Source organism: Tamandua tetradactyla, chromosome 2, assembly GCF_023851605.1.
Source record: "Tamandua tetradactyla isolate mTamTet1 chromosome 2, mTamTet1.pri, whole genome shotgun sequence".
Taxonomy (NCBI): domain Eukaryota; kingdom Metazoa; phylum Chordata; class Mammalia; order Pilosa; family Myrmecophagidae; genus Tamandua; species Tamandua tetradactyla.
In genome coordinates, this window is record NC_135328.1 from 193136006 (window position 1) to 193163726 (window position 27721).

The 27721-nt window shown below is 55.1% G+C and overlaps 1 protein-coding gene and 1 long non-coding RNA gene across 9 annotated transcripts; one reads left to right on the forward strand and one right to left on the reverse strand.

The window, feature by feature from the left end:
• Positions 1 to 198: 198 nt before the first annotated feature.
• Positions 199 to 26960, reverse strand: NHSL3 (NHS like 3). 4 transcript variants are annotated; one of them, XM_077150428.1, is made up of 7 exons: positions 26735 to 26960; positions 6803 to 6973; positions 6663 to 6718; positions 6278 to 6401; positions 5553 to 5669; positions 2907 to 5462; positions 199 to 2427 (listed from the first exon to the last, which is right to left on the reverse strand). In XM_077150428.1, the coding sequence occupies exons 1-7, from the start codon at positions 26958 to 26960 to the stop codon at positions 2405 to 2407; spliced, it is 3273 nt and encodes a 1090-aa protein (XP_077006543.1). In that variant the 3' UTR covers positions 199 to 2404. The 4 variants fall into 4 exon arrangements, with proteins under 4 accessions (XP_077006543.1, XP_077006544.1, XP_077006546.1 ...); XM_077150429.1 differs by lacking the exon at positions 26735 to 26960 and adding an exon at positions 17897 to 18020; XM_077150431.1 differs by lacking the exon at positions 26735 to 26960 and adding an exon at positions 15920 to 17075.
• LOC143674562 (uncharacterized) lies at positions 17153 to 24069 on the forward strand. 5 transcript variants are annotated; one of them, XR_013171113.1, is made up of 4 exons: positions 17153 to 17254; positions 21197 to 21499; positions 22043 to 22452; positions 23894 to 24069. It is a non-coding gene; the product is annotated as an uncharacterized LOC143674562 (long non-coding RNA). The 5 variants fall into 5 exon arrangements; XR_013171111.1 differs by having other exon boundaries at positions 21197 to 21346; XR_013171112.1 differs by having other exon boundaries at positions 21197 to 21319; positions 21416 to 22452.
• Positions 26961 to 27721: the final 761 nt, after the last annotated feature.

Sequence of the window (27721 nt, forward strand, 5' to 3'; positions counted from 1 at the left end):
TGGGAACCTCGCTGAGCCTGAGGCTGCTTGGATCTTGGACTTTTAACCCTGTAAATGGGAGGGAGGGGGAGTGGGAAATAAGGGAGGATGAGACACCTTGACTTTGGGTTTAATGCTTGCAGCAGGCAAAACAACTTCCCTTCAGTGTGAGCCCAAACTACATTCCTGTTCTTCCCCGTCAAGAAGCAGCAGCCACAATTCAGTTTTAATCATTTAATGAACACCTTTAAATGAAACACATACAGAGCTTTTTCTTTGCGTCTCACTCAGGGCAGAGGGAATGTATTATCTGTATAGATATATCAGACTCAAAAATTTAAAGAAATATATATATATATATATATATATCTAACATTTTTATAGAATTTAAAAATCAGGCTTTTGGTCTCTCCATTTATGCTAGATCAAGCTCATTTACCCCAGAGGAAAAAGGATTGCTTCTTTCAGACACTCCCTTCTCTTTTGTCTTCTGTCCCACCCAGAGGGAAAACAAGCAAAGAAGGCCCCTACTGAGAATGAGGAGCTGGAGTGGCTTTGGGAGGAGCGGGGAGGAAAAGGGCACAGAAATCGGGTTCCCTCCCACCTCCAGCAGCTCCAAGGCTGCTGCCAGGGCCTGGCTTTATGGAGACTTTGACCAGTCCTGGTTCCTGGGGCTCTGGACTAAGAAGTGCTTACTGATTGTCCTTTCCCCAACTCACTGGGCAGGTGCAACCTATACCCAAGTGATGGCTCTCCAGTGCCCAGAGGGCAAGGGAAGAACGTTGGTTTATAGCTGCAGGGAGAAGACAGAAGTGACTGAAGAAACCTGAAAGCAGGCCAGAGAAACCTGGACTCTCACACCATGTCCTGTGTTCACAGCTCTTGTTCAGAGGGTGGGAGTGGGGTGTCTCTGTTCTTGGTGGAAGAGAGACTAAAAGCTAGGTTCCTTGCCAGGCTCAAGCTCAAGTCACTGTCAAGGAAAGGATGTTGAAAAAGAAGAGGTGCCCCGGGTGGCATTCACCTGGAACTCTGTGGAACTAGTTAGGTTGCTTAGTTTTGAAAACAGGGCAGCCAAGCTGCTGCATAGTGAGACACCAAGGCCACCCTTGCAGAGCCACAGGGCCAATGGGGGAAGCCACTTACCTAGGTAGGTGGTACAAGCTGAAAGTAGAAAGGTTGTTAAAACTGGAGGAGAAATCAGAACAGACTGACACCTAGGGAGCTCCCTAGGAGCACTGGGCACCCTCCTCATTGAACAGGGGAGAGTTCGGGGTAAAATGCACCTTAGCTTCCCATCCTTGTCCCTCAGCATCAACTCTCCCCACTGGAACCACCTGTGCTGCAGCTGCAGAAAGGACACACACCAAGAAAAGGGAAAAGGACAGAGACTATAGCCTGTGAGGCTAGGTCTGAACCCACTACCTAATTAAGTTCTCCCCCACTGGCAGACCCTCCCCTCCATCAACCTCCTCTACTTCCAGCTGAGCCAAAGGGGGCACAGCCCTGCCGCAGTTCATGGGCTCCTGCTTTGGGAGTACTTTTTCCTCCCACCCCAACCTGGCCCAGTGAGGCGTGGGGCAGATACTTGGCTTTGCCAAGTGCCCACTGAGATGACACCCTACTCATTTGGCCTTCTGAGGACAGAAGCTGTACACTCCCCTGTTTCTTCTTCCCCTGACCCATTTGGGCCCTCACAGTCTCCCACTTCCTGTCCCCTGCTTGGAGCACCTGGCAGAGCTGAAGGCTGGAGGATGGTTGGTGGTAAGTTGAGATACAGGAAGGTTAACCCCTGCTGTACCTTTTGTGCTTTGGAATTCCACCACCAGCCCCTGCCGCCAGCCTGGGGAAGCCTATGGGAATACAACTGAATGGCTAGTTCACCTCCAAGAATTAAGGAATGGAATAAACCAGATTGGAGACAGGAGGGGAGAAAGATTGGTCCCAGCTACAGAATGAATGCTGCTGCCATGTAAACAGGCCCTCTGGAATGTGGCTTCACAGGCCCTGGAGGATGGACATGCAGTCACTTTTCAAAAGTGCTTTGATTCCGGACTACAGTATGTGCATGATTCTGAGTTCACTCTGACATGAAAAAAAACTAGTGAGGTGTTCTCATCCCAGCTCTGCAGCCTCAGGGCCAGCAGGGGGCGCAGCCACCCATTCCTACCAGCTCCCTCTCAAGGTGAGGCTAAGGCCGAAACTTAAGTGGCAGCTGCCAGAGATGAGTCCATTTGGGAAAAGGCATGACAGCTGGATGACTTAGAGGACAGGGAGCAACACCAGGCTTGCATAAATATCGAAGGCCGTGGAGGTTAAGGCTGCAGGCGTCCTCTCTTAGTAGATGTCTGCCATATCCTCTCATCCTTGGAGCTGCTCAGGTCCCTGAGAAACTGTGTTCTTGGGGTGGGTCAGCAATGCCAGTGAGTCAGACCAGCTCTTTCTGTGGGTCTGTGGTAGAAAAAAAAAAAAAAGGCCACACTTAACAGGGGGCCTCCCAGCTTAGTTCTGGCCACCGAGAGGTGCAGGCACCTCCTTGCCCAGCCTGTTCCCACTCCCTCAATTTACTGAGCATGACCATGCCAGCAGCACCAGGCCAAAGGCTTTAAAAACTTGTCTGTGCTCTAGAACACAGTAATATAGGTACCACTACCCATGCTTTACAGTAAGGAACGTGAGGCTAGGCCAGGGTCAACAGAGCGGCAAAGTTGGAATTCAACTGAATAGGTTTGACTCTAAAGGCCCCACACACTGTGGTCCCTTCACCAGAGCTCACCAAGGGGGAAGTTCACCCTTCCCAGGCATCCTAAGACCATCCTGAGGCCTTAAAAGATCCAAGAAGCAAATCCCTAAGGCGAGACTGCAGCCTCACCTATACCCGTTTCCCATCATGAGTGACAGGACCCCCACCCCACTGCTACCCACCATACCTGAGCCAGGTGGGCCTAATTTCCTCTTCTCTTGGTCCACCAGTTGCACGACACCTCCATTCTCTGCCAGCTCCCCCTTAGTCCTGTCCTCAGCATGAGGGAGCCCATTGGTGGGAGGAGCAGTTAGGGACTCAGCTTGAGGAAGGCCAGGGGCGGTGGGTGGGGGAACTCCCACAGAGGGTTTACGTGCCACAGGAGGAGGGCCCTTAAGTGGCTTCTTTGGGGTCTGAGGTGGCCGTTGCTCTGAAATGCTCCGAAGTTCAGCCACCAGATTCCGCTGAAGGTCAGCCTGGGTCTCAGGTGACATGGGCCGCTCCAGCTGCAACTTCTTAGTACCCTTAGAGAAGATGAAGCTGGCTGTAGAGGCAGGAGACTGGGGAGGCCGCAACTCTGCGTCGGGCGGTCCACTGGGTTGGGCACCCACGAGGCCCTTGCTGACAGCCAAGCTGGAGGCCTTGAGTCGGACAGCAGCATGGAGCCCCGAGGACGGGGCAGGAGCTGGGCTGGCCCGCCCTGACAGGGACCTTCGTAGTGGCTTCTGGGGTGCCGATGGCCCCGATGCTGGGGTTGGGACCCCTGTGGGAGTCCCCACCGAGCGCAGCCGCACCATCTGCAGGAGCGAAGGCGTGACCAGGGGTGCACCAGTGTCCTCTCTGGAAACCCCACTGCTCTTACTGCAGCCTGCTGGTTCCTTTGGAGGGAGCTTGGCCAGAAGCCCTGGGGAAGAACTAGCAGGAGGTGGAGCTGGGAGAACTGCAGGAGGCTCTGGGGTACCCTGGGGCTGGCTCTGGGGAGAGATGGTATCTGAGGGCAACGTGGCCAAGGAGCTGACAGGCTTTGCAGGGTCAGAAGAGCTTGAAGGCTCAGGACCAGCCAGAGAAAAAAAGGCCTCCTCGGGTGGGGGGAAGTCAGCCATGGACAGGTCCTGCTCCTCAGGGGCGGGGGGCGGGGGCGGGGGCCAGCTGGGATCTTGGAGGAGGACCTCCTCAGCAGCCTCTGGGGTAAACGGAGCCTCCTCAACCACCTCTGGCTTCTTGGAAGGTGGTGGTGGGGGATGATAAGATGGGGGTGGGGAAGGCGGGGGTGACTGGTCTTGGGAGACCACAGGAGACTCCTGTGGTGGGGTCAGGGATGTCTGGAGAGTGGGAGGTGACTCGGGCCTGGCACCAGTGGTTGAGACAGGTCCAGGGACCACAGCAGGGGCAGCGTGACTGGGGCCCTTGGACTTGGATGGGGGTGGGGAGAAAGGGGCAGACACCTTGGGGTGGGGAGGTATAACAAACCTGTCACCTAGGGGAGTGGACATCTGTGGACCACAGCGGTCTGAGGGGGCCGGGTCAGAGGATGAAGAACACAGAGATGTGAGGGAAGAGGAGACCGAGGCCCCAGGAGAGCGAAGGGAAGTGACACGTTCTGGTTTAGGGGGCTGGGCCTTGCCTGGGGAAGCAGGGGCCCCGGCCAGTCCCTTGGGAGGGAGGGTGGGGGTACCACTTTGGCTTGAGTATCCACTAGAGGGTGAGAGTGTCCGTTCTGGGGAGCGCGGGGGGCGCCGAGAGCCACCTGGAGACAAGCCGGGCACCCAGCTGCCCATGGAGCTGGGTGGGCAGGGGGTTGCCCCCACCCCTTCTGAGCCACCAGTGGTGGGCGGCCGAGGCAGCTGTGGCTGCTGCTTCCTCTCGGGCTTGGGAGGCAAGCCCAGAGGCCCGTCAGGTGCTGCTGAGGCCCGCTGGTGGAGCGAGTGGGTCCGGCGGGGAGGCGGTGGGGGCCGCTTCATCTTCCGCAGAGACACGCTCCGGCTGGACAACTGGCCACTGCTGCGGATGCTGACTGTGTCGGAGGCCTCGGCAGTGCTGCCCCCGCTAGGGGAACCCCTCCCGCTGCCCCCCGGAGGAAGGGGCACCACACTACTGCTCGCCACGGAGCCCTCGGGCTGGCCCTCAGAGCCACCCTTAGAGGAGAGAGTTGAGCCATCAGACACGATGGTGTCGGAGGACTGAGAGTGGCTCCAGGTATCGCTGGAGGAGGAAGGGTGACGGGTGCGGGGCCGCGGGCTGGAGGCTGAGGAGAAGCGGCCCACGGAGTGGACTGACGCCGGGCTGGCCGAAAGCAGGCTGCAGCGGCTCAGAGTGCGCAGGCTGCAGCGGCCCAGCGCCACCACATCCACTGTGGGCGGCAGAACGGCATGAGGAATCAGCTTCGACAGGTAGGTGGCCTGGGGCGAGATGGACATGGCTGGGCTCAGGGGCTCCGGAGGCCCTGCCCCTCCCGTCAGACCAGGCACTGCCAGGGACATGGGCCTGGTCAATGGCGAAGGCCGGGCCCCTGTGGACCGGCCCACGAAAGTGTCATCCCGGTAGATGCGGTCGATGTGGCGCTGCAACATGGCCTCTGTCTCGGTGCCAGCCTCTGCCTCTGCCTCCAGTGCCTGCAGGGACACCCGGGCCCCTGTCCCTGCTGCCAGGTGCCCAGGGTGGCCATCCACTGTGGGGATGCGTACAGCATCCCGGGGACCAGGAGGACGGGGAGTACCTGGTGCCTGACGCTCATTCTGCAGGCCTGGGACAGACAAGGAGGAGGCAGGAGTCAGCAGAGGGGCTAGTCAGGTCCCCCCATCCCGCTTCCACCAGACCCCCAGACCAGGCTCACCGAGTTCTTTCTGCACGTGCTGTGGCAATCCCAGCACTGTGCTTCGCCGCTCTCTCCGCCGCCGCCCTGACTTTCCAGATGATTTGGGAAATGAGTCATGGGGTCGGAAGGTAGAGCCTGAGGCCAGTCCAGGAGAGAGAGGAGATTAGAGCAGAAGGTCTCAGGACATGTTCTGCAGAGCATTATTTTTTGTAGAATATTAATAAGAGCTCCATGAAAAACGATTTCTGTAGTCAACTAGGCATGGGCAAAGCTAGATTAAACAAAACTAGAAATGTTTTACATGTAAGACTTCTGGAAGGCTTTACTAGGTCAAACTGTGATAATTTACATTTAGTGAGTGCTTACTATATGCTATTCAACATGCTAAATCCTTGACATTCATTCCAATGAGGTAAACACTCTGATCCCCATTTTTAAGGAACATCAAACTGAAGTTCAGGCTGTTAAGGACTGGCCCGAGGTCACTTGCTGGCTAGTAGCAACACCGGGTCTCAAACCCAGGTTTCCCGACTCCCAAGCCCACCCTAACTGTCCTGCTTTGCAGTGAATGTAGATCATTCTGGGTTTGTAGAAACACTGGGTACTGTGTTTCCTGAGCTCAATGAATCCCAGAGCCTTGGGAGACAATGGATTAGAAGGAAAAGGGGAAACTGCAGGCACTGGGACCAAGATGGTGCCACCACCCAGTCCCTTGCCAGGAGCCCCGGAAGGTGAGATCACACCTTTGCGCTGGATCATCTCCGAGCGGACAGAGAGGGCATCCTCCGCTGTGGAGCTCTCAGCCGTGTAGGATGTGGTCTGGCTGCAGAAGGAAATGCTGTCTTCATCCGGCCTCGTCTGGGAGGACTATGAGAGAAAGAAGGAGGTCAGGCCTTGGCCTCAGACCCAGGACCACTCCAGAGGCCTGGGGGGAGCTGACATTGCCTCCTCGGGGCTCCCCATCCGAGCCTTTGACCCACAGAGTTCCCCTCCCAACATCCCCCAGCAAGCCTCAGCTGGCGTAACTCTGGCCCCTTCATGATACGGGGAGGCAACCGAGACCCAGAAGGGTGAAAGACATACTTCCCAGAGGCCAAGGAGAGGGGAAAGAGCAGAGTTAGGACTCACCTGGAGGCTCTGGGTGTCTCCATAGTCCCAGCCACCCTTGTTCAGCTTCTGTTTTTCTGGAAGGTATCAGAAGGTTGTGTGGGTCTAAGCCCCCAACCTTGGAGCTGAGAGGGGCGGCACTGGGGGGAGGAGAGGGTTACCTTGGTGCTGGAGGGAACGGAGCCCCTCCTGGGCCTGTGTGTGCAGTTCCTCTAGGTGAGGCGGCCGCCCACTGGGGAAGAAGACATTGTCCTGGTGCTCATCCACCACAGACCCTGGCCCCTGGCCGGGCCCTGTACTTAGACGCTTGTCACTCTCAGCCTTGGCAGAGCCTAGTGGGATGCAGGAGGAAGGGCGGTGAGGCCGACCCAGAGCCACAAAAGCACCCATAGTCCCCACACTGCACACGGCCCCTGCACAGCCATGCAACACCCACGGCTCCCAATCTGTACACATCACACACAGTCCTGGGGTATTCACTCAGTACACCAGCCCCATGAACGATCATCCCCGTACGGCATGAGTTATCCCAAGTGTGTATACATCTGAGTACCCACAGCACACAGGGCGCCACACACGAAGCACCCGAGGCCCACCTATATACTCCTAATACCCTCAGGCTGCAGTCCGTATACAAACAAACAGCACTGGATATAAACACATCCTGTGTACCATACCACACACAGAGGCCCACACAGGACACATCCAGCCCCTACGTACATCCACAACACCCACAGCCCCCACTCTGTAAGCACACAAACAACACCTACATACACACACAACCGTGAACCCACACCTGACTCAGGCCCCACTGAGACACCCCCAGGACACACACAGCCCGTAAAATTACATTTCACTGTCTCCAGACCCCCAAGTCCCGCTTTACAGAAAAACAAACCACTCTTTCCGCACAAACCCTTGGCCCGGGTCCAGGAAGAAGACACCAAGGGAAACTGGGAAGGGGTGGGGGCTAGTAAGGGTCACGCCAGATTGCCAGAAATTCCTGGGGGGAGGGACAGACCAGGGATCTGCCTCTTGGGTCCCCTACTTACCCATGTGGCTACATGGTGGAAGGATGGGCAGCGGAAGGGAGAAGAGGGTGTCAGTTCCCCCACCACCCAGTCAAGGCAGCCCCAGCCTCTCTGGAGGGAGCAGCCCCAGGTAGCTCCCTCTCCTAGGGGCCTTGCCTGGCCCCTGGCACAGTGGAGCCAGGGATCCATTACAAAGGATCCTATTACGGCCGCCCATGGCGGGTGGGGGCTGTGTCAGCACTTTGCAGCCCCAAATCCCCCTGAAATGGAACCCACAACAGAAGCAAAAGCTCTGGGAGGTCACGTGACCTTGGCAGGGCCTGGCAGAGGGGCAGGAACAAAACAAGCCCTTTAAAGGGCCACACCACAGAACCAGGGCTTCAGTTTCCTCCCTTAGTTCATTCTTCAACCACCAGGGCTCCTGCCCAGAAAATCCTCAGGAAACCTAAAGGTCAGAACTAGGAGGTCTCCCAGGGGATCTTCTCGCCCAATCCCCTGACCTGCCAAATGGGAAACAGACTCAGAAAGGGGAAGGGCCTTGCCTAAGGTCAACTAATAAATCTGAGTCAAAGCCAGGACTAAACTTAGGGTTCAAAGGGGGCCTTCTGCCTTGAGAACGCCCTGCCTTCCCTCCAAAACCCAAAAAGCTCTGGCCCCATGTCTTAGCTCAGTCCTGAAAGCCCAGTTCCTGGGAGAAGTAGATGCCTCTAAAACTTGTTCATACCTGAGAGCTCTAAACACAGACCTTTACTGACCACACTCCTCAACTTCCAGGGATAAGCATTACTCTTTCCTTCATCCCTGCTTCCGCATCCCATCCTCCTCACCCCACAGCCCCACCACTGGGCTGGCCTGGGAAGGGGCCACCCTACCTCTCTGGAAGGGGCATATGGGGCTGTACCCAGTAAGGTGTGGGCACCCTGGGAGGAGGCAGCCTCCTCCAAGGGCTGCAGATTTCCAAGGTCAGGGACACCTGGACCCATCCTCGCAGCGCCAGCAGGGCCCAGACAAAGGGAACAACAAAGCAGCTGGACAAAGGCACAGCAGCAGACCCGCGACTCTGGCCGCATCACTATCCCCCCATTCCCCGCCCCAATACCCTTTCCCGCCCCCATTCTACATAAGGGTAGGGCAAATAGGGGTGTCGGGGATCCCTGCCCCCCACCCTCCAGCCACACCCACTCACCCTTCTTCTTAAAGAGCCCGAGGAGCACAGGGAGGTGGCGGCCCAGGAATACCACCATGGCTGCAGGCGCCACCCGGGGCCAGCCCCCTACCCCAACCTCTCCAGAACGAATGCCCGCGGCACCTTCGCCAAGAGCCGGCACCAGAAAGGATGCGAGCCCCGCCCCCTGGCCCCGCGGCAGAGCGCCGCCGGGCTCCCGGCAGTGCGCCGCCGGGCTCCCGGCAGTGGAGGGGGCGGGGCTTCGCCACTGGTCCCGCCCACCCACCGACCCCGCCTCTCAAACGGGGCGGAGGGGCAGGAACGACCCCAGACCCAGAGAGGGAAAGGGAGACCCCTAGTCAGTACGTGCCCTGCTCTGGGTGGGGAACATGACTTGGATGGCTGAAGATACTCAATTCCAGCAGCGGCCCACTAACCAGGTCCCAAGTCCCTGTCTAAATATTCACAAGCTAGAGCTAAGGCTACCAGCTACCAGAGGGTGGGTGGAGGCGGGACTCGGTATGGTGCCTCCCACCAGGCCTTCCTGCTGGTGGATGTATTCCCTGTGGAAGGAGCTGAGAGAGTGGAACAACCAGGTAGGAGTGCAGGGTATTAGGAAGCTAGGGAGATGCTCTGCGTGCAATCACAGTGGCTAGTGGTAACTACCTCTTCTGTGTATGTTCAGTCCCAAGCTTCAAAGAACTTTCTTCCCACTTTGTCAATGTGACATCAGAGGTCCAGAGAAGCATAGCAAACTCTCCAAGGTCACACAGCAAAGGCAGAACTTGATGCAGACCTTCTGCAGCCCTAGCCTGGAGTTCTTTCCATTAGCCCTTCTCTGTGACTAGATGACTGGGCTAGATCACCAGCCAGGGAGAACTGAATTAGCTGAGAAATAGCTCATAGGTGAGGGCAGGGTGCAGGAAGAGGGACTGAGAAGAATGCAGGTCCAGGTCCAAATCTCAGCTCCATCACACAAAGTCAAGACCTCTTCTGGAAAACAAAGCCAGTAACTCCTTTATATAAGTTTGTTGTATCCATTCATTCAATCAGCAAATATCTATTAAGCTAGTAGTGGGGGCTACAGCTAATGGAGGACAACTTTATCTTGATCACCATTAGTCCCCAGCACCTAAATCAGTGTCTGGCACATGCTATGAGTTTAATAAATATTTGATGAATACATGAATGAGGTGAACTAACAATGTAATTTCAGATAGTGAAGACTGAAAAAACAAACTGACAGGAAGGGGGAATCTTTAGATAGTAGTCAAGGAAAGCCTCTCTAAGAAAGAAGCATTTGAATTGACATCTGAATCATGAGAAGGAGGCAGCTGGAGGAAATGTTTGGGGGTGGGGGGCTATCCAGGCAAAGGGAACGGCAAGTGCAAAGGCTTTGAGGCAGGAGTGGTGGGTTTCCCAGAACAGAAAGGAGGCCTGAGTACCTGGAGAAGGTGGGCAAGGGAGAGAACAGCAGGTGATGGGGTCACCGGAGGACAGCGGCCAGGCCAGTCAAGGCCCTATGGACCTTGGCAGAGTCTGGATTTCATTCAAAGAGCCCCAGAAGGTCAGTCACTGAGGGTTTAAACTTGGTAGTGATAGTGTTTGAAAGATCCCTCTGGCAACTCTGAAAAGAGTAGATGAGTCTATGGAAGAGAAGGTCTGTAATCTGCAAAGTGCTGAATCTGAGCTTGCTTGAGGACACCCCTTCCTCACGGCACCCTTCTATCTGAGTCCCTAGGAACCTAAGTATTCACAGTGGCTCCCATGTGGCAGTCCCTTGCCCATTAGCTGCCCCACCTTAGCACTGAGACTCGCTTCTGGAGATGGGAGAGCCCCCAGCATTCTGGAGAGCAAACATTTGTGGAGCTCGGTAATGTACATCTACAATCTTCCTGAAATCTGAGCAAAAATCCTAAGTAGGTGGTTTTATCCCCATTTCACAGATGAAGAAATGAAGGACAGAGAGGACAAGCATCATAAAGCTGGTAAGCGGCAGGGCAGGATTTGCCCACAGGAAAACCTGAATCCAGAAGCCACGCTCTGTTGGCCATGCCAGCTCCAACCTGACCCCTCACTGAGGGCTCCTGTGTCCTACCTCCTTACCCCTCTTAGGCCAAACCCATCCACCCTGCTTAATCCCAAATACACAGAAAGAGCAGCAGATTCCCCTCTCTCCCAGGGAGATTCATTCAAGGCACTGTGAAGGTGTTGGCAGAGGGCAAAGCACAGCCCCTGCCCTCATGTGTCTTACAATAGCTCTTCCAAGCAGCTACTCAAAGGTACTTTCTTAATTGATTACAGACTTGTGAGGCTCAGAGTTAGGTGACTTCCCATCCTCTGGCTGACTCCAGAACCGGAGGCTTTAGTCACTCAGGGCATGGTCACCCTCAGCTGCCCCTGCACCAGGGTGAGTAAGGGATGCACTCCAGCTAAGCTGGGGGTGGGTGAACATCAGCTCTCCAAGGTCCCAGGCCCATGGCTGGCAGTCAGGGCCACAGCTGCAAATTCCCCAGATGGATCCAAGCCCTTATACTTGATATCATCTGGTTGCCCCAGCAACGCCCCTCCCTCCTCCCCACCCACAGCCTGGCCAGAGCCTTCTGCCACCTCTCTGAGCCATCCCAAGCTCAGGCCTAAACACCTGTGGCTTGCTTAGGGAGCAGATTAGCAACCTCAGTGTCTCATTTTGGGGGTGAAAGAAATGGAGGCCAACAGAGGGTAGGGGCCTTGCCTAAGGCCACACTTACAGCCTGTGTGCCATGGCTTTCTGCCCCAGCAGTCCAGAGATGCAACTAGGAGCTGAAGCCTTAAGGAAAGCTGGCCACACACCCTCAGCCTCCTCCTCTCCCCAACCTGCCTGAGGCAGGATTCAGGAGGCTTCCTGAATCCAAGAAGACACCCTGCTCCTGGCCAAGTCCCCCAATACTCAGGACACACCAGGAAGCACATAAGCAAGTTCCTGAGCTCAAGTAGAGTCCAATGGGGCAGGTACACGGGCACGAACCCCCAGAATGCCCCACTAAGGCCACTTCCACAGGTGGGCACTCTCAGGGCCATGCCCCTAAAGTACACCCAGGTCACCTTAGTCCCTGCCCTCCTCACCATGAGCTCAGACCACGCTGTGCCCAGCCTGGTGGCTGCATGTACACCGAGGCAGGTGTGGGTACCCACCACTCTGGGGCTTTCTTGAGCCCGGAGAGGGGAGACATGGGGGAAGGAACCCAGGCCCCAAGGCCATGTGGTGCACATGCCTTGTGCACATGCGCAGGCACTGTCTTGGCAACATCCTCCACCGGGTGAGGCCTCAACCTGCCCTATTCCAGAACAAGGGGTGGGGGTGGCGCGCCCACGGCCTGGCAGGCCTGACTCAGGGGAGAGGAATGAGGAGGGAGGCCACAGCTGCCCAGGTGGCCGCGCTCAGAAGCTGGAACCTTCGGGCCTAGGCTGCCCCTGCCCCCCAGCCGCTGCTCCAGTCTTAACTGCCTCCGGCCAGCCCAGGAGCCAGGACTCTGGGGAGTTCAGAGATCCTCAGTCTCAACCCCTCAAAGCACAGGTGGGCAAAGAAGGCCTGGAGAGGGCCAGGGCTTCCCAAGGTCACAAATTCTACAGGCAGGAGCAGAATGCAAAGTGTATGTGCATTTTATTCTCACAGAGGCAGGAGGAAGGGAAATGAGCGTAACAAAAAGCTTTCAGGTGGAATGCTTTACAGTCCCCAAAACACTTTCTTTTCTGTCTCACAGAACACCTACATGGTACATGTGAAGTTCCCTTTTTATAAAGGAACATAAGGAGGCTCAAAGGAAAGTGACTTGCTCAAGGTCACCCAGGCCGGAAGTGCCCAAGACCGGATTCAAACTTGGATTTGGCTCCAAACAGCCTTGGTGATCCGGAGCCTGGGGAAATTAATGGCAAGGGGGGGTCATGGCCTCAGCTCCTGTCCAAAGATGGGTGAGCACTGCACCCCACCGCCCAGAAGGGGAATCCCCCTCCTTTCTGCCTCCGTGTTGAGCTCCACCCCACTGGGGGCAGAGCTGACAAGCCGGTTCTAAGGTAAATATTGGGGGGCAGGGAGTGCCAGGTGCAGGGAGGGGAGGATCCCATGTCACTGGGCGCCCCAGGAAAGGGCAATGGCACAAGAGGAATTAGCTACAATAATATTAATAAATGTCATAATGAGTTTCTGGGGCAGAATTAGCTCCTGACAATGACATAATAATCTCTTTGGTCAGGGTGCAATTCTGACTTTCCAGAGCCCTTTCCTTTCTTCCTTAGAGGCATGATTATCCCCATTTTATGCCAGAGAGGCAGCCACCATGAAACTCAACTCAGAGAGAAAAGGGCTAGAAGTTAGGTAGGTCATCTGAAATCCACAGCCTGGAATCAGCCTCTCGACCTCAATCTCCTCATCTGTAAAGTGGGACTAAAACCCTCGTCACAGAGCACTAAGGAAAGTTACAGGAAGGCATGCAACCAAGCATAAATGTAAAGTGTTGTAATCAGAAGGTGCCTCTGCCTCTGCAGGGTGTGGGAGTAGGTGAAGGGTCCTCTCCTTGCCTTCTGCCTTTCCCCTTACAACGTAATGATAATAAACTAGCATTTACTGAACAAATTTGATTGAAACACTCCCAGTCTCATTAAATCCTCTTAGCCATACCGAGGTGCTCCGGAAAGGTCAAGAACTTGCCCAAGGCCACCCAGCCAGTAATGGCAGAGTCAGTAAATGAGCCCAGCTCTGATCAGCTGCAAACCCATGTTCTTCCATGCCAGTACAGGCCTATTCTCCAGCCCACTTCCAGAGCTCTCTCTGAATCTCAAGTGGAGTTAAGGACCATTAAGATAAAGTCTGACAAGAAACGCTTAGTCTCTCTCTCCCTATCAGTGACCTCGCCCCCATCTGGCAACCCTAACTCCTCTGTCTGGGAGCAAACGGGATTGCTGGCCCAGAGTAGATATCCCCAGGGGGGTAAAGAGGAGGGAGGGCTACCTGGGTGTGAGGCATCCTAGGTTGGAGATCTAGCTACCCCTTGATTGCAGTATGATTTTGAGACAGACACTGCCTTTTTCTGGGCTTGTTTCCTCATCTGTGATGTGGGAAGAAGGTTGGAGAAACAATCTGAGGAGCCCTCAGCAGCTATAACTCTCCCCCTAGAAACAGGGCAGGGGTTCCCCACTTTGGGTCAGGGACTGGGGCAGCAAGGGGGTTCAGCTTATCTCAGATCTCTCACACCAGTGAGGGCTGGGCCAGCCCCCTTATCTGGAAGCCCAGGGCTCCCACAAGCAAGTCCGGAAACACAGCTGATCACAAGCGTCCCCCAGGGAAAAGGGTGGAGACATAGGACCAGCTGAGGCGGAGGGGCCTTCTCCCGGCTATGGGATCTACAAAAAACCCTCAGGTCCAGAGGCAGAGGGAGGGATGAAAAGAATTCTAGGTGGCTGGACTCCACCAACATAGTCCTTTGCTCTCACTGAGCCTCTTTCTCCTCTTGCAAGACAAGAGAACAAACCCCACCTCAAGGTGGGCCATGTATGTAAAGCTGGCACTGTACTGCATGAGGACTGGAGAAGAGGGAGGGGTGAGCAGTGTCTTCCTGGATTCCCAATGTATATCCTCCACCATTCCCCCAAACTGCCCAGGGACAAGCACCCAGCTAGCTTGGAGAGGGGAGGGCTGGGTTGGACTCCCAAGAACCAAGGCCAAACAATCCAAGCAGGTTCTCGTGTGTTCAGCTGTCAGCCTCTTCTAGTTCACCCTCATCCTCCTCTATCCTCCCAGGGCATTTAAGCCAACCAACCCGCCTTGTTTCCCTCTCTCACCTCCCACCTGCTCCCTCTTTGAGCCAATGGGGGCTTCAATACTTGGTCATCAACCTCTGTCCCTCCCTATAGCACTTTTTCCACTGTGCTCCCTACAAAGTCCAGATCTTCCAAGGCCTCAGGCTTTCTTTGTCCAAAGGGATTGTAGGACCCTCAGTCATAAAATGAAACCCAAACCCCACTAAACTGGTTAAGGGCACAGGGTTTGGAATCTGATTGGCTTGGGTTTGAATCTCAGTTCTGCCACCTCCTTGCCATGTGACCTTGGGCAAAGTGACTTCACGTCTCTGACTCCAGGTTCCTCATCTATAAAATGGGGAGAATAACTGCTTCTGAACTGTTGGGCTATTAGAGGACAAGTAATCAATCACTGTAAAGTGCACAGCACAGGCCTAGCTAACAGATGGAAAGAAAGGACCTTATTATTATCTTATTATCTGCTACCATCCCCCAGCCAAGCAACCTCAAGCAGAGTCTTCACAGATCTTTCCTGTCCTTACCCCCAACATTTGATCAATCCCAGGTCCTATCAATTCTGCCACCTTCTCCACACTGCCTCTGCAGCTGCCACCTCTCCACTCCTGCAGTCTCCACCCTGGCCCCAGCCTTCACCTCATCACCTCTCCCCTGGATTACTGCAACAGCCTCCAGACTGTTCTCTGAGCCTTCACTCTCAACACCCTGCTCTCCCCAACCTGTCCTGCCTGCACCTGTCCCGGCCCTGCAGCCATCTCCCTAAACACATCACTTTTGCCGGCCCCTCCCTTGCTCAAATACTTTCAGTGGCTCCCTATGGCCTGTACACTCCAGCCCTCCCCGCCCAACTTGCATTCTCTCTCTCATCCTCTCACAGACCCATCAAATGGGTAGTACTCAAACCCCAAATCCCCACAACTGGTCCTGTGACCTCAGAGGCTGAGCAAAGGCAGGCCTTAGAATCCTCAGCACAAGAACCACCAAAAGGGTGGAAATCTGCATTCACAATGGTACCTCTCCCCCAGGCACAAGGAAGGAGCCTCCGCTACTTTTCTTTCCAACCTCTATCCTGGATCTCAACTCCATGACTTCGCTCACAACCATACTCTGCAGCTGAAACGCATCCCACCCTCCTGCTCTCATCTAATCAACAATTCAGCCCTGATTCCAACCCTGCAGTTACTTCAAAGACCAAATGAAGGCCAAAACTCCTCAGCTTTCTAAAGTCGCTCCCAACCCTGAGGCTTTTTGATATATATCCTAGAATATTCCCCAGTTTCCACACTTACTTCTGTGCTGCCTTGACATTGCTTTCTGTGTTGTTGCTTTTTTTTTTAGCTACACCTTGAAGTCTGGTTGACCCCTGCGTTGCAGCAGGGGCTGGAGGAACACAGGATTGTTAGAAGTCCCAGGTTGCAGTATGAGGACCCTCTCTGCCTTCTCGAAGCCAGAAGACTGTAAATACAGCCTCTTATCTTCTTTCTCCCCCACCACAAATGGTCACAAGTAGTCTGAGCCCACAGTTGGTTCTCAGGAAACGATCAGATCAGAGGGGCCACAAGACAGTGGATCAAGAGATCCAACCCTGCCCCTCAGTGCAGAGTCTAGGAGAGGCAGGCGGGATTTCAGGACTTCAGGGTCTGGGACAAGGAGAGTACTAGAAGGTCCTGGAGTCTCTCAACACCCCCTTCTGGAGAATCCTCAGGGAGATTCCCAGAATTTCATTAGCCCTTTCTCTACTGTTATTTTTATTGTCATTATTATTTCTCACATCACTGCAGGTAAATGACCTTGGGCAACCCCCACTCTCTGGACCTCCGTCTCATCATTCTTGAAACGGCTAAGGTTGGGAGAACCCTCACACCCTTCCGGATAGGCCGGGGAGGAGAAAGAGGTCCAGAGAAAGGAAAGGATCTGCTCAAGGTCACCAGGACCCATGTCAGAGCCATGCTAAGAACCAGGGTCCCTAATTCCCCACCCAGGCTCTTCCCATTGCCCCTTGCTTGGAGGGATGAGATCATCAGGCTCAGTTCTGAACCTCTAGGAATGTGAGCCATCCTGGAAAGACACTGGTGGATTCTCCCACTGCAGCAGGGGGCTTCCCTCATTCCCCAAGACCAGCAGATATCCCTAGGGTACCCGCCTCTGTGTGACCCTCTAGCTTGGGGGGAGAGGAATTGGATGATGGGAGTGCAGCTCTACCACCTGCCCCTCCCCCCACGCTGGATTCACCAGGGGGAGGGGACTAGGCAAGGCACCCTCCAGGGCCCCTCCTTCAGCTCCCGGGGTTACCCTGTGTTGTCGCACCCGCTGGAGGGGAAACGAGGAGCCCCGTCTTCCAGCCCCGGTGTGGGAAGCCTTTCCCATTTCCCCACTTGGGGATTGGAATGTGACCCGCGGAGGGATCCCACAGCACGCCCGGGAAGCTGCGTTCCAGCTCGGTGGCTGCACTGAAAGGGGAAAGATGCGGCGACCGCGGAGACCGCGGGGGTGGGGGGGGGGTGGGGGGCCGGTTGAGCGGGGGGCGGCCGGCGGGCCTGGGGGGTGGGGGTGGAAAGAGCCCAGAGAACCAGTCTGACTCCCGATCGCGCCAGATGGAGGCGGCCCCTTGCCTACAGCCTCCGGTAACCTCTGGTTTCCTGCTTCTCCCTCTACCTTTGTCTCCCCTTCCTCCTGCAAACTTTCTGCCTGTTGGGGGCTTGAGCCTAGGGAGCAAGCGTGCCTGTGTGTACAAGTACCGTAGGGTCCGTCTTTGAGACTGCGGGTGAGTCTGGGTGGTTGTGCAGTTGTGAACCTGGGTGTATATCTGTGTGCCTAAGACGCTGGACACACTGTACCTACATGACGGATGTGTGTGCCCGATATGTGTGCCTGTGTGTCTGATTCTGCGCTTGTGGTGTGGTTTGCGGCTGTGTACACTGTATGCCTAGGTACATATATGTACCTGTGTCTCAGGATCTGGGCGACCTGCAGCGATGGTGCGGGGGTGTGGGTGTGACCGTGAATGTGATTTTGTGTCTGCATGTCCGAACGTCTGAGTGGGTGTTGTGTGTGACTGTGAAAACTGTGAGCATGTACGTGTGCCTGCCCATGGGTATTTGCGTGTACGTATGTAGCTGTGTGCGTGTGAGGGGTGGGATCTGTACGGGGAAACCCGGCCCCCCACACTCACACCCACCAAGCCCCGGGAGGGGGCAGCAGCGGCGGCAGCAGCTGCAGCTGGGGACCCTGCTCCCCGCCCGCCCCGCCCCCACCCCGGCCCCTACCTGCCGGCCGCTTCGCCAACCGCCCGAACCGCCAGAAGCTGCGGGCCCGGGGACCGCTGGGGGCCTTCCTCTTGTGGTGTGAGTTGCCCATGGCGGGCGCCGAGCGCGGCCCAGCCAGCCCGCAGCCCCGCGAGGGAGGCAGCAGGACGCGCGGGCGGCCACCGCGGGCGCCCCCAGCCCCAGATCGGTCCCGCCCCCGGACTCTGCGGCCAATGGCCGGGCCGGGGGCGGGGCCGGAGAAGGGGCGGGGCCTGGTGCGCGACTCGCCAGCTCCGCCCCCACCGCCCACCGGGGACCGGGGAGACCTGCTGAGCCGCCCCGCCCAGAGCGCTCCGGGAAAGGCCCGCCCCCTGCAGGTGAGACCGGTGGGGTCGCCGGCTCTCCCAGTCCAGGGTCTGCAGTGGAGCTGGAAGAAGCCGGAGCCTGACTGGCCAGGCGGGGCTCCATAGCCCGGCTGCTGCTAGGGCCCACCAGCCACCAACCCGTGAGTGTCACGTGCCTGTGTGTACAAATGTATCGATCTGACTGTATTTCTGTAGTAATGGTGTTAAAAATAATAGCAGCAGCCATTTATTTAGTGCTTACTATGTGCCGGGCACTGTGCTAACTGCTTTCATGCATTACTTCATTTCAATCAGCACAACAGTCCAGTAAGGTAGCTGCTTTGATCATCTCCATTTCCATCTGACTTGCTCAAGCTCACAGAGCTTTAAGCTACAGAGCCAGGACTTAACCCCAGACCCACACCAACAGCCACTGCTCCATGGTCCCACTCTTCCAGCTTATTCAGGTCTCTGCATGACCATGAAGGAGGGCATGTAATTGTGCATTTCTGTGTAATTGTGGATTTGGACGTAATTGTGTACCTGTGTATGTATATATGACTCTGAACATGTAGCTTCTCTCTGTGTACTCATCCGTATATGGCTGTATCTAATAGTCTGTTTCCGTATGTGTGCTTTTGTGTGTCTGCCTATATAATTGTGATTGCATCTAAAAGTAAGCTGAATATCATTAACTTTTAAACAGTCTGCTTATATGCATATATGTGTAAATATGTCTGTCCATGACTGTGTCATTGTATGTGCTTTTGTGTCTCAGTCTGACTGTGCAATTGTTTCTTTGGTGACTGTATGCCCATATCTACATTTGGGGAGTGTGTGTGTGTGATGGAGTATTAGGTAAATATATGTTAAACCACCCATGTCTGTGCATCTATGAAGCTGTGTGCCCATCACTTCATTTCCACTTTGTTTTTCAAAGCCAGGTCAAGTTCACCTCTTCTGAAATCCTTCCAGGCTGCCCCAGGCTATCACCTGTCTATCACCACAGGTGCCACTGTGCCTAGGGACCTGCCCAGGGCCACACCAACTGGGCAGTGACTCCCCTTCACCATACTCTGCATTCTCTCTCCAACTAGGGGTAGTGTGAAGTAGCAGAGAGACTGCTAGGCTGGGAGTCCAGAGCCCTCAGTTCTAGTCCCCACATTGCCCATCATTTCTGCTACCTAGGAAAGGCCCTTCACTATACCAAGCTGCCTCTTATGCCCAGTGGCTCCAGGATGCAGGTCCCCTCCCTGCAAAATGAGACCATCAAGGCTGATCCTGACACTTCCCTGAAGTGGTCTCCTGCTAAGAGTCTGAGCTGAGGTTGATAACAGTGTACTCCCTGAGGGCTGGTATTTTATTCATCCATCCAGAAAATAATTATTAGGCATGAGGTGCAAGTTGGGTGTACCAGTCTCCCCACTTACACAAAGAATAAAATCCTATTGTCGAAGCTGGAAGATATCTCAGAAATCTACTATCTCAAGTCCCTCAATTTATAGATGGGGAAATAGAGGGCCATAAAGGGGACAGGTGGTATGGGGGTGCGGAGGGAACATCCAAGGGTAAAGTCCAAGTCTTGGCACAAACTGAGTGAGGATAAGTGTGCAAAGAGCTGTGGTGCAGCCTGCACAGGAGGTCCTGCATGAGCTGTCCCTGCCCACAACTTCAGCCTCATCTCCAACCACACCCCTCTCATCCTCAGAACTCCGGCCACACAAAACTGCTGCCCATTTCCCAGTGAATACCTCTAGGCCTTTAGGTATGCTGTTTCCTCTACCTGGAATTCTCTTTCTTCCACCTTTAAGTGGAGGATTTATTTTCATCCCTCAAGGTTCTGCTCAATGGTCTACTCCTCCATGAAGTCTTCTAACACCCCCCCTCCCCCTCTTAGTTCTCTGTCCTCCCACAGCCCTCTGACACAGCACTGATCACACTGTCCCATGGGGATCATCCAGCTACACAACCATTTCTCCAATTACTGCCAGGATGGACTCAGCACTCCCCAGCATCCAGTGTACCACCATCCCAGCAGTTGCCTTGAGACACTGAAAGGGTTGATTTGTTTGGGTATCTGCCTTTCCAACCAGAAAGCAAATTCCTCACGGGCACTGACTGTTTCATTCCTCTTCATTACCCCAGGTTCACCATAGTGTCTGGCACATAGTAGGTGTACTATATGTGTTAAATGGAAACTGGTGGAGGTGGTGATGGTGGTGACTGTGGTACCTGTAAATTGACAAAAGTGGTGATGGTGGCACTTGCAAACTGGTAGAGGTGGTGAAGAGGGACAAGCAGGAGCATCCAGGGCACTCTCCTAATCCTACATATCTTCCTTACAAAAGCTGTGCTTGCTTCAGGATCCTGAGAGAGCCTGGGATAAGGCTGGTGAGAAATAGGGGGTAAGAAAGACATAGGAGCTAGAACTTGTAGAACTGCAGCACTAGGCTTGAGTGCCGTGTGGCCCTCTTAGGGAACACTGGTAAAGTCCTCATCTGGTGAGGCTTGGGAGGAGGGGGTGTCCTAGGCAGAGAGGAGGCCCTCCTTGGACCTGACACAACCAGGAGACTCTGGGGAGTCGTGCACTTTGCCACAGGCAGTGGAACACAGGAGCATAGAGTACAGTGACGGGGGGTTAAATGATGGGGGATTTCAGCTCTCCTGCCCAAGGAAGCTGTTTCCACTACCTACTTCCATCCCCAGTCAGCCAAGGAGCTGGAAGTGGCCTTGGAGTCTGCAGATAGAAGGTGGAGGTTTGTGTACTCACTCCCCCACCCCGCCACATCCACATTGTGGCTCAGAAAACACACAATGCCTCCCCTCATTAGTTTTCTTCAACATGTGACAGATCATGAGCAGCTGAGACAGCCCTGACGGTCCAGGGAAAGAGGGTTTTTCCAAGGGGCAGGTGGGTGAGGGGAGGCTCTCCCTCTGACCTCAGCTGAAAATAGAGTCAAGATTCTTCTGGCCACAGGGTTCAGCCACGCCAGTTCTCAGATGCTGCTGCTGGGACTGCAGCTGGGAGGACATGACGGGGAGCAGGCATGCTGAGTGCTCCTCCCAGGCCCAAGGGGAATTTCCAGGAGAATGCTAGGATGTGAGCAGCTGGAATGAGCCCCTGAAGGTATCTGAGGGGGGTGGGGGGAGGATGGGAGGTTCTCTTGGACTGCTTCCTGCTCATCTCTTCCCACAGCCCCCCACCTCCACAGAGGCACCTCTCCGGGATGGGATTTTCCATCTGAACAAAGGAGTGGGGAAGCTGAGGTCGGCCTGGAAGGTGTGGGCTCCGGTTCTGCCTCTGATGCTGACCAGCTGTGTGACCTTGAGAAGTCACTTCCTCTGGGCCTCAGTTGTCCATCTGTATATCTATCTGTACCTGCCATGAGGGCAGCCAGGATTCAGAGATGCCCATGCTCTGGGGTCCCAGCTCAGATCACCAACCTATCTATTAAAGTCATATAGTGCCAGGCCCAGCACTGGGCAGATCAGACAGGAGAGACAGTCAACCCAGCTCCTGCCCTCAGAAGAATACAATATTGCAATCCCAGTGGCCTACAGATCCCCAGATGACTGGCTGGTCCCCAGCCCCTAACAAGTGCTTTGCCAGATTTCAGGGCTGCAGGTGCTCTCAACCCCTGCTTCCTCTCAATTTTAGTTCAAGTGTTCCTGCCTCAGGGAAGCCTTCCCTGGTACTCCCCAAATCACTGTGCTTCCTCTTTTGTTACTATTCCCAATCCTTCATTACTTCAATGTCTGGTTACCCCACTACAGTTGTGAGGTTCGTGAGAAATGGAATGTTGTCTCTTTTGTTTGGTTCCAGGACAGTGCCTAGGAGAACTTCATGAATCTGTTTGGAATAAATGAGTGCGGCTCACTCTCCCACCATGGAGGAGATGAACAGAGAGCCACTCTCACTGAGGAGCCCCAGACTCCTCTGGAAGCCTCTCCCCCACTGGATGTGTCCCATAGCAGAATGGACCCAGCAACCATCACTTTGGTCCAGATCCCAGGCTGAGGACACTGAGATGCCCCTACCCAAGAAAGTGACGAGGGAAACACATACTGTCCAACTCCATATCTAAGCATCCTGCTGTACAGCCTGGACACAATAATTTCCCCTGGGACAGAGTTAATGATATGGGAGCTGGACCTTGAAGGATGTATAGGAGTTCAGCGGATACAGAAGTAAACAGAAACATACCCTGGACCTGGGGAACAGCACAGGCACTGGTTCGTATATATTGAAAAGCAAACAGTCCTAGTAGCTGCCACGTAGCAGGGAGACCTAGTTCTGACCTCAGAGAAGCAAAGTGCCCTCTACCCAAAGTGCCTATAGGTCCTTGCTTTACTCTACAGCCACACTCCCCTTTCTCAGCAAGAAGCGATGGCATCACTCATGCTGGACTCTCCTCACCCTCTTCCCTATGACATCCAGGCAATGGGTCCCAAAGTCATGATATAGCTCCCACCCTTGTTCAGCACCCAGCCCCTACCAGCTTGCTTCTCCACTGTCAAACCCATAAAATCCTAGAACAAGAAAGGGTCTCAGAAGCCATTAATGCCCCCTCTTTGTCAACACAGGGTAGGGGGGTGTCTGGCCCAAGGTTGTCCAGGAGAGTGGAGCTCAAGTGTCTGTCCACAACTCCAGCCAGACATGAGCTCGTGGGGTTAAGCGCGCTGGGTCTAGCAGGGTAGAGAGACACCACATGCAGGTCCCCTGTTCCTGAATTCTCAGTATCAGAGCCATCTCCAGTCCCACCCCCCTAGCTACTGCCCACTGTTCAAGAGAAACCCTCAAGAGAGATGCCTACCTCTTCCCCAAAGCTTGTCTTGTCAAAAACTCCACAATGATGACTCCTCTCCGTAGTGAGAAACACATCCAACATCATGTTATTATGTTTGGAAAGAGTGTGGCCTTTGGAGGCAAACTCTGCGCTGCCACGCTGCGAACACCACTGACACGTGGGCGGGGATCTTGCCTGTCCGGTCCCCAGGTATCCTGGCACCATACAGTAGAGAATGCTTTCTTTTTCAAATGAATGAACCTGAGTGACCTTGAGCAACTTACTTGCACCCCTTGGGTCTATTTTCTCACCTATAAATGATGATCACTCCCTACCTCACAGGTGTTCATGAGGACAACAGGGAAAGACATTCACGTGAAAATGCCTGGCCAGGCCATAGCAGCCTTCGTGTTACTTCTCTTCTTCAAAGTAGCCAGGACTCTGCCTTCCTTCCACTCTCTGCTCACCTCCTCCAAAAAGCCTCCCCTGATTGTTTAGCAGCCTCCAGTCCTGGCCTCTGTCCCAGAAACACTTCCTCCCCAAACATTTGTCTAGAGTCCAGCTGATATTTCTGGAGAATATGGATTCCTGTTTTGTTTTATTTTTACTCTTTCTTATGATCTCCCACTGGACAAAGATAAGACTGCACTTTGTGTGATCCTGCTCACTAATAACCATCACGGGTATATGATGAGTAACCAAGTACGCGGGTCTCCAGACATCACCAGGATGAACTTCCCAAATGCCCAAGGCCTCGGCATCGTGACAGCAGAAACTACCTGGCTGGACCATGCCTCCTAGTCTACAAAGCCCTTGCATATCTGTTATCTGATTTCATCCTTGAAACACTCCTGTAAAGCCAGTATTTTGTTATTCCTGTTTTACAGATAAGAAAACTGAGGCTTGGAGGGGCTAAGAGCCTGCCCGTGTCATGAGGCTCAGAGGGACAGACCAGGGCAGCAGAGTTGTTCTGTCAGCCTCAGGGCCCACTCCTCTTCCTGCAGGGTCCTTGGAGCTCAGGTGATTAAACTTATAAACACAACAACAGCAACCCCTGCATTTCTGTGGTGGCTCCAATTTATAAAATTTTCATATCCTCTCTTGTGAGCATCTTAGAGAGATAGAGAGGTCACAGATCCATCCAGGCAATGTCTAGCCAGAGGGTCACCCCTGAGAAAAGGTACCCTCTCTTCCCCATGAGACAGTAACAGAATCAGTAAGCCCAAAGGGAGGAGATGACTAGCCCAATGTCACAGGGCTTGCTAGCAGCTGAACCGATATTTAAACTCCCATTTGCCTGACTCCAATACTCTTCTTCTCTATCAAGTTCCCACAACACTCTGGGCCTTCTCCCATCTATAGAATGGGTTGGATGAGAACCAACTTTTAAGCCCTCTGTTCCATGTCTGCAGGAAAATAAAAACAATACTAATTTTATGACCAAGTACTGGTCATAAGAGCATACCAGTTCGGGAATCGAACTGGTTTAAATCCCAGTTTGGGAAAGTCAATCCACTTACTCACCTCGAACCTCAACTGTTTTACTCGTAATTGGGATCAAATGAGATAATGGATACAGGATGCCTGACATTCAGAATAATCAATAAACGTCAAATTTCCTCTTTTTTCCTAAGTATGTGCAGGGTGGTGAAGGGAGCAGAGGAGTCTTGAAAGACAAGAACTGGGGAACTGTATTCCAAGCTAAGCTTTGCCGTCTTTGGAGTGGAGGAGTCAGCTAGGGGCATCTAGAACTAACTGCATAGCCCTTGGATTTTTGGTTCAGAACTTGAGGTGAGGGAGATAATGAGCTCCCCCCAAAAAGGCCCCTGACCTTCCAAGAATTTTCTGTCTATACTCCCCTCCTTCTCCCCAGTCTCCATTCTGGACATTCTCCCCAGAAAGAGTTAAGCCTTCTTTGGGCTTCCCCTCCCTGGCCAGCAGTGCCAACGGAGATTAGAGAGATCAGATTTATTTCTCTTAATAAACAGAGAAGTTGGGCTGGGCAGGTGACAAGGAAACAATTGGAATAATAGGAGGCTGGAGCAGAATGGAGCATGACTTCCTCCAGTTGTACCTGAGCCATCCCTAGACCCAGGGAAACAACAGCTAGGGGCAGGGAGGTGTTGTTCACACACGTGGGCTCAAATCAGGCTGACCTGCTGCCTGGAAAGCCCAGTGCCACCTGATACCAGGCATCAGGGTGGAGGGAGACCTGGCCATTGACCCAGTGAACCCAACCCAGGCTGTTGGAGTAGGTACTTTCAGGATCAGCTTTTCCAGCTCCTGCCTCCAGGCTGATCTGCCAGGGAAAAAGGGTCTACTGCCCTGGAGTATACCACTAGACTTCTGCCTGCCAATCCTGACAGTCTGACCATAATCCAACTTGCTGCAATTCCAACCCATTACCTCTTGAGTGAGATGGAGGTATCTTCAGACGGAACACTAGTGAGGCAGCCCCGGGACAGATTTCATGTCTGAGAAGTGCAGAGCCCTTGGCCCCACTGAGAGCCAGACACCCCAGCCCCAGCACCCTGACTTCTATTTGTGGCTGGGCTGCAAGGGAGCAGGGACCTTATCCAAAAGGAAGAAGGGGCCAGATGCAATCACACAAGAGACTCTTTCACCCACTTCCTGATCCCTAAAGTGTTCCTTCTAATTCTCCTTCAGAGGACACTGAGAGGGTGAACACAGGCGGATGGGATGGGCCCGCACACTACACCATTTCCTCACCTCCAGCACTGCAGCAGAAGGGTAGATAGGTAGGTTTCTGGGGACACCAAGCCCCAAGGGTGCCTCACCCTTTTGCTGAGCCTCAGGCCCTCCTCCCTCCCAACCTAAACAGGAGATGGGGACTGACGGTGAATAAGGGAGAAACCAAGCTAGTGGTCAAAAGAAAAGTGACCCCATCAGGGAAGAGCCAGACTGGCCTCCCCTGCCCTCAGGCTGCCCAACCATCAGGCCAGAGGCTGTCAGAGAAAAAAAAACACAACACCGAATTCCTCCAAGTCCCTACTCCAGCCCGGGTTCAGCCTCTCCATTTAATTTGGGCCTCAGTTTCCCCATATGCAACTATACTTCCGACAGTGACATTTTTGTGAATTCTACCGGTGGGGCGAGGAGTGGTGGGGAAGGGCACTTGGTTCCTGTCAGTGAGCTCACCACCTCAGGAGGTGGATGTTTGCAGTCTGGCCCAGGTGAGTGGGAAGGGGGCCAGGTGGGAAAAAACTAACACTGTTAAGGACCTAGTGCAGGGTGCTTTCCTTTCTGGGGCTGGAAACCCACACCCACCTAGAGGACTGAAACCCCTTTTGAGTGCAGTTGATCTTCCAGACCCAGAGGGACCCACACGAGACCTAGAGAGATCCAGGGCCACCTGCCTCTCCTACTGGCCCCAGGCCAGAGTCAAGTCTCTGACCCCCTGACTCAGCAGAGAGCAGGACCTGAGTGCGCCTGGGGGAGGGGGGAATTGCCTCACTGCCTCACCAGCCAGACTGCCAGCACTTCCTGCTGAAACTAGGAATCCCTGCCCACCCGGGGGTCCCCTGCCCTCAGAGTGGAGCAGAGGAGCTGTGTCTGGGACGTTCCGGCCCCTCTCGGCTCCTCGCTCCTCCAGCACCAGCGCCTTGGGAGTCTCCCCGGCCTCCAACACGCCCGGGACCCCCGGCGGAACCACCGCGGCCGCACCCTCAGCACCGCCCAGCGCCCAGCCCAGGTGCCCGCCGCCTTACCTCGGCCTTTGCCCTTGGCCCTCTTGGCCTTGTCGTCCGCCTTCTTGGCCCGGGGGGCGGCGGATTCGGCGCCCTCGGCCCCTGCTGCCTTCTTCTTGCGCCGCTTGCCCCGCAACCAGCTGAAGGCGCGGCGGAGGCTGGACGCGCCCGAGCGGGACTTCTTCCTGCGCGGGGGGCCCCCGGGCTCCTCGGCCGCAGGTGCGGCGAGGGGCGCGCGGGTGGCCATGGCGCTGGACGCGGACCTGGAGGCGGGGGTCAGGCCCCCTGCGGCGCGGCGCCCATGCGGCGGGGGCTGGCGGACGAGCGGCCGCCGCGGGGGAGACGCGCCGGGAGAAAAGTTTGGGCGGCGGAGGCAGAGCGAGCGAGGACGGTGCGGGCGGCGGGAGCGGCAGCGCGGGAGGGGCCGGCCCGGCGGCGGGCGGGGCGCGGAGGCCGGCCGGGAGGGAAGGAGCCAGAGGAGGGAGCGGCCGCGGGGCGGGAGCTGCGCTGCCTCCGGCCGCTCCCCGCCTCCTCCGGCTCGGGTCCCGGGCTGGGGCTGGGCTGGGGGAGGGCGAGGTCTGGTGCTGAGACGCCGCGGTCGTGCGGGCTGCCCGCGGCCCGGAGGGCGGTGGAGCGGGGCGGGTCCGGGAGGGGGCGGCACTGGTGGTGCCAGAGGGGACACAATACGGGGTTCGGCCCGGAAGAGGGCGGCACTGGTGGGGAGGCTCGGGGGAGAGCAAGAGAAATTCTGGGGGGTGAGCCCCAGGAGACCTAGGTGTCCCGAGTTTGATCAGGTAAGAGAAGGAGGGATTCATGAATTCTTTTCCTGGAATAAAGGAATTCTGAGAATTCTTTCCCGGACCCGGACAGTATTGGGGCATTTGCCCTAGAGACTGTGGCTTCCCAGACCCGCCCAAGCTCTGTGATCGACAGCTGGCACTCCCCTCCCACCCGGCCACTGATAATTACCTCTTCGCTCCTTTTCCCTCCTCCTCACACCTTGCTTCA

What these genes read in the sequence shown, in the direction of transcription:
- NHSL3 (XM_077150428.1), bottom strand. Translation starts at nt 26,960, where the DNA reads ATGGCCACCCGCGCGCCCCTCGCCGCACCTGCGGCCGAGGAGCCCGGG. An exon ending in GGAGATGATCCAGCGCAAAG is followed by an intron (nt 5,670 to 6,277) that starts GTGTGATCTCAC and finishes GACTGGCCTCAG; the next exon opens with GCTCTACCTTCCGACCCCAT. An exon ending in ATTAGGCCCACCTGGCTCAG is followed by an intron (nt 2,428 to 2,906) that starts GTATGGTGGGTA and finishes TTTCTACCACAG; the next exon opens with ACCCACAGAAAGAGCTGGTC.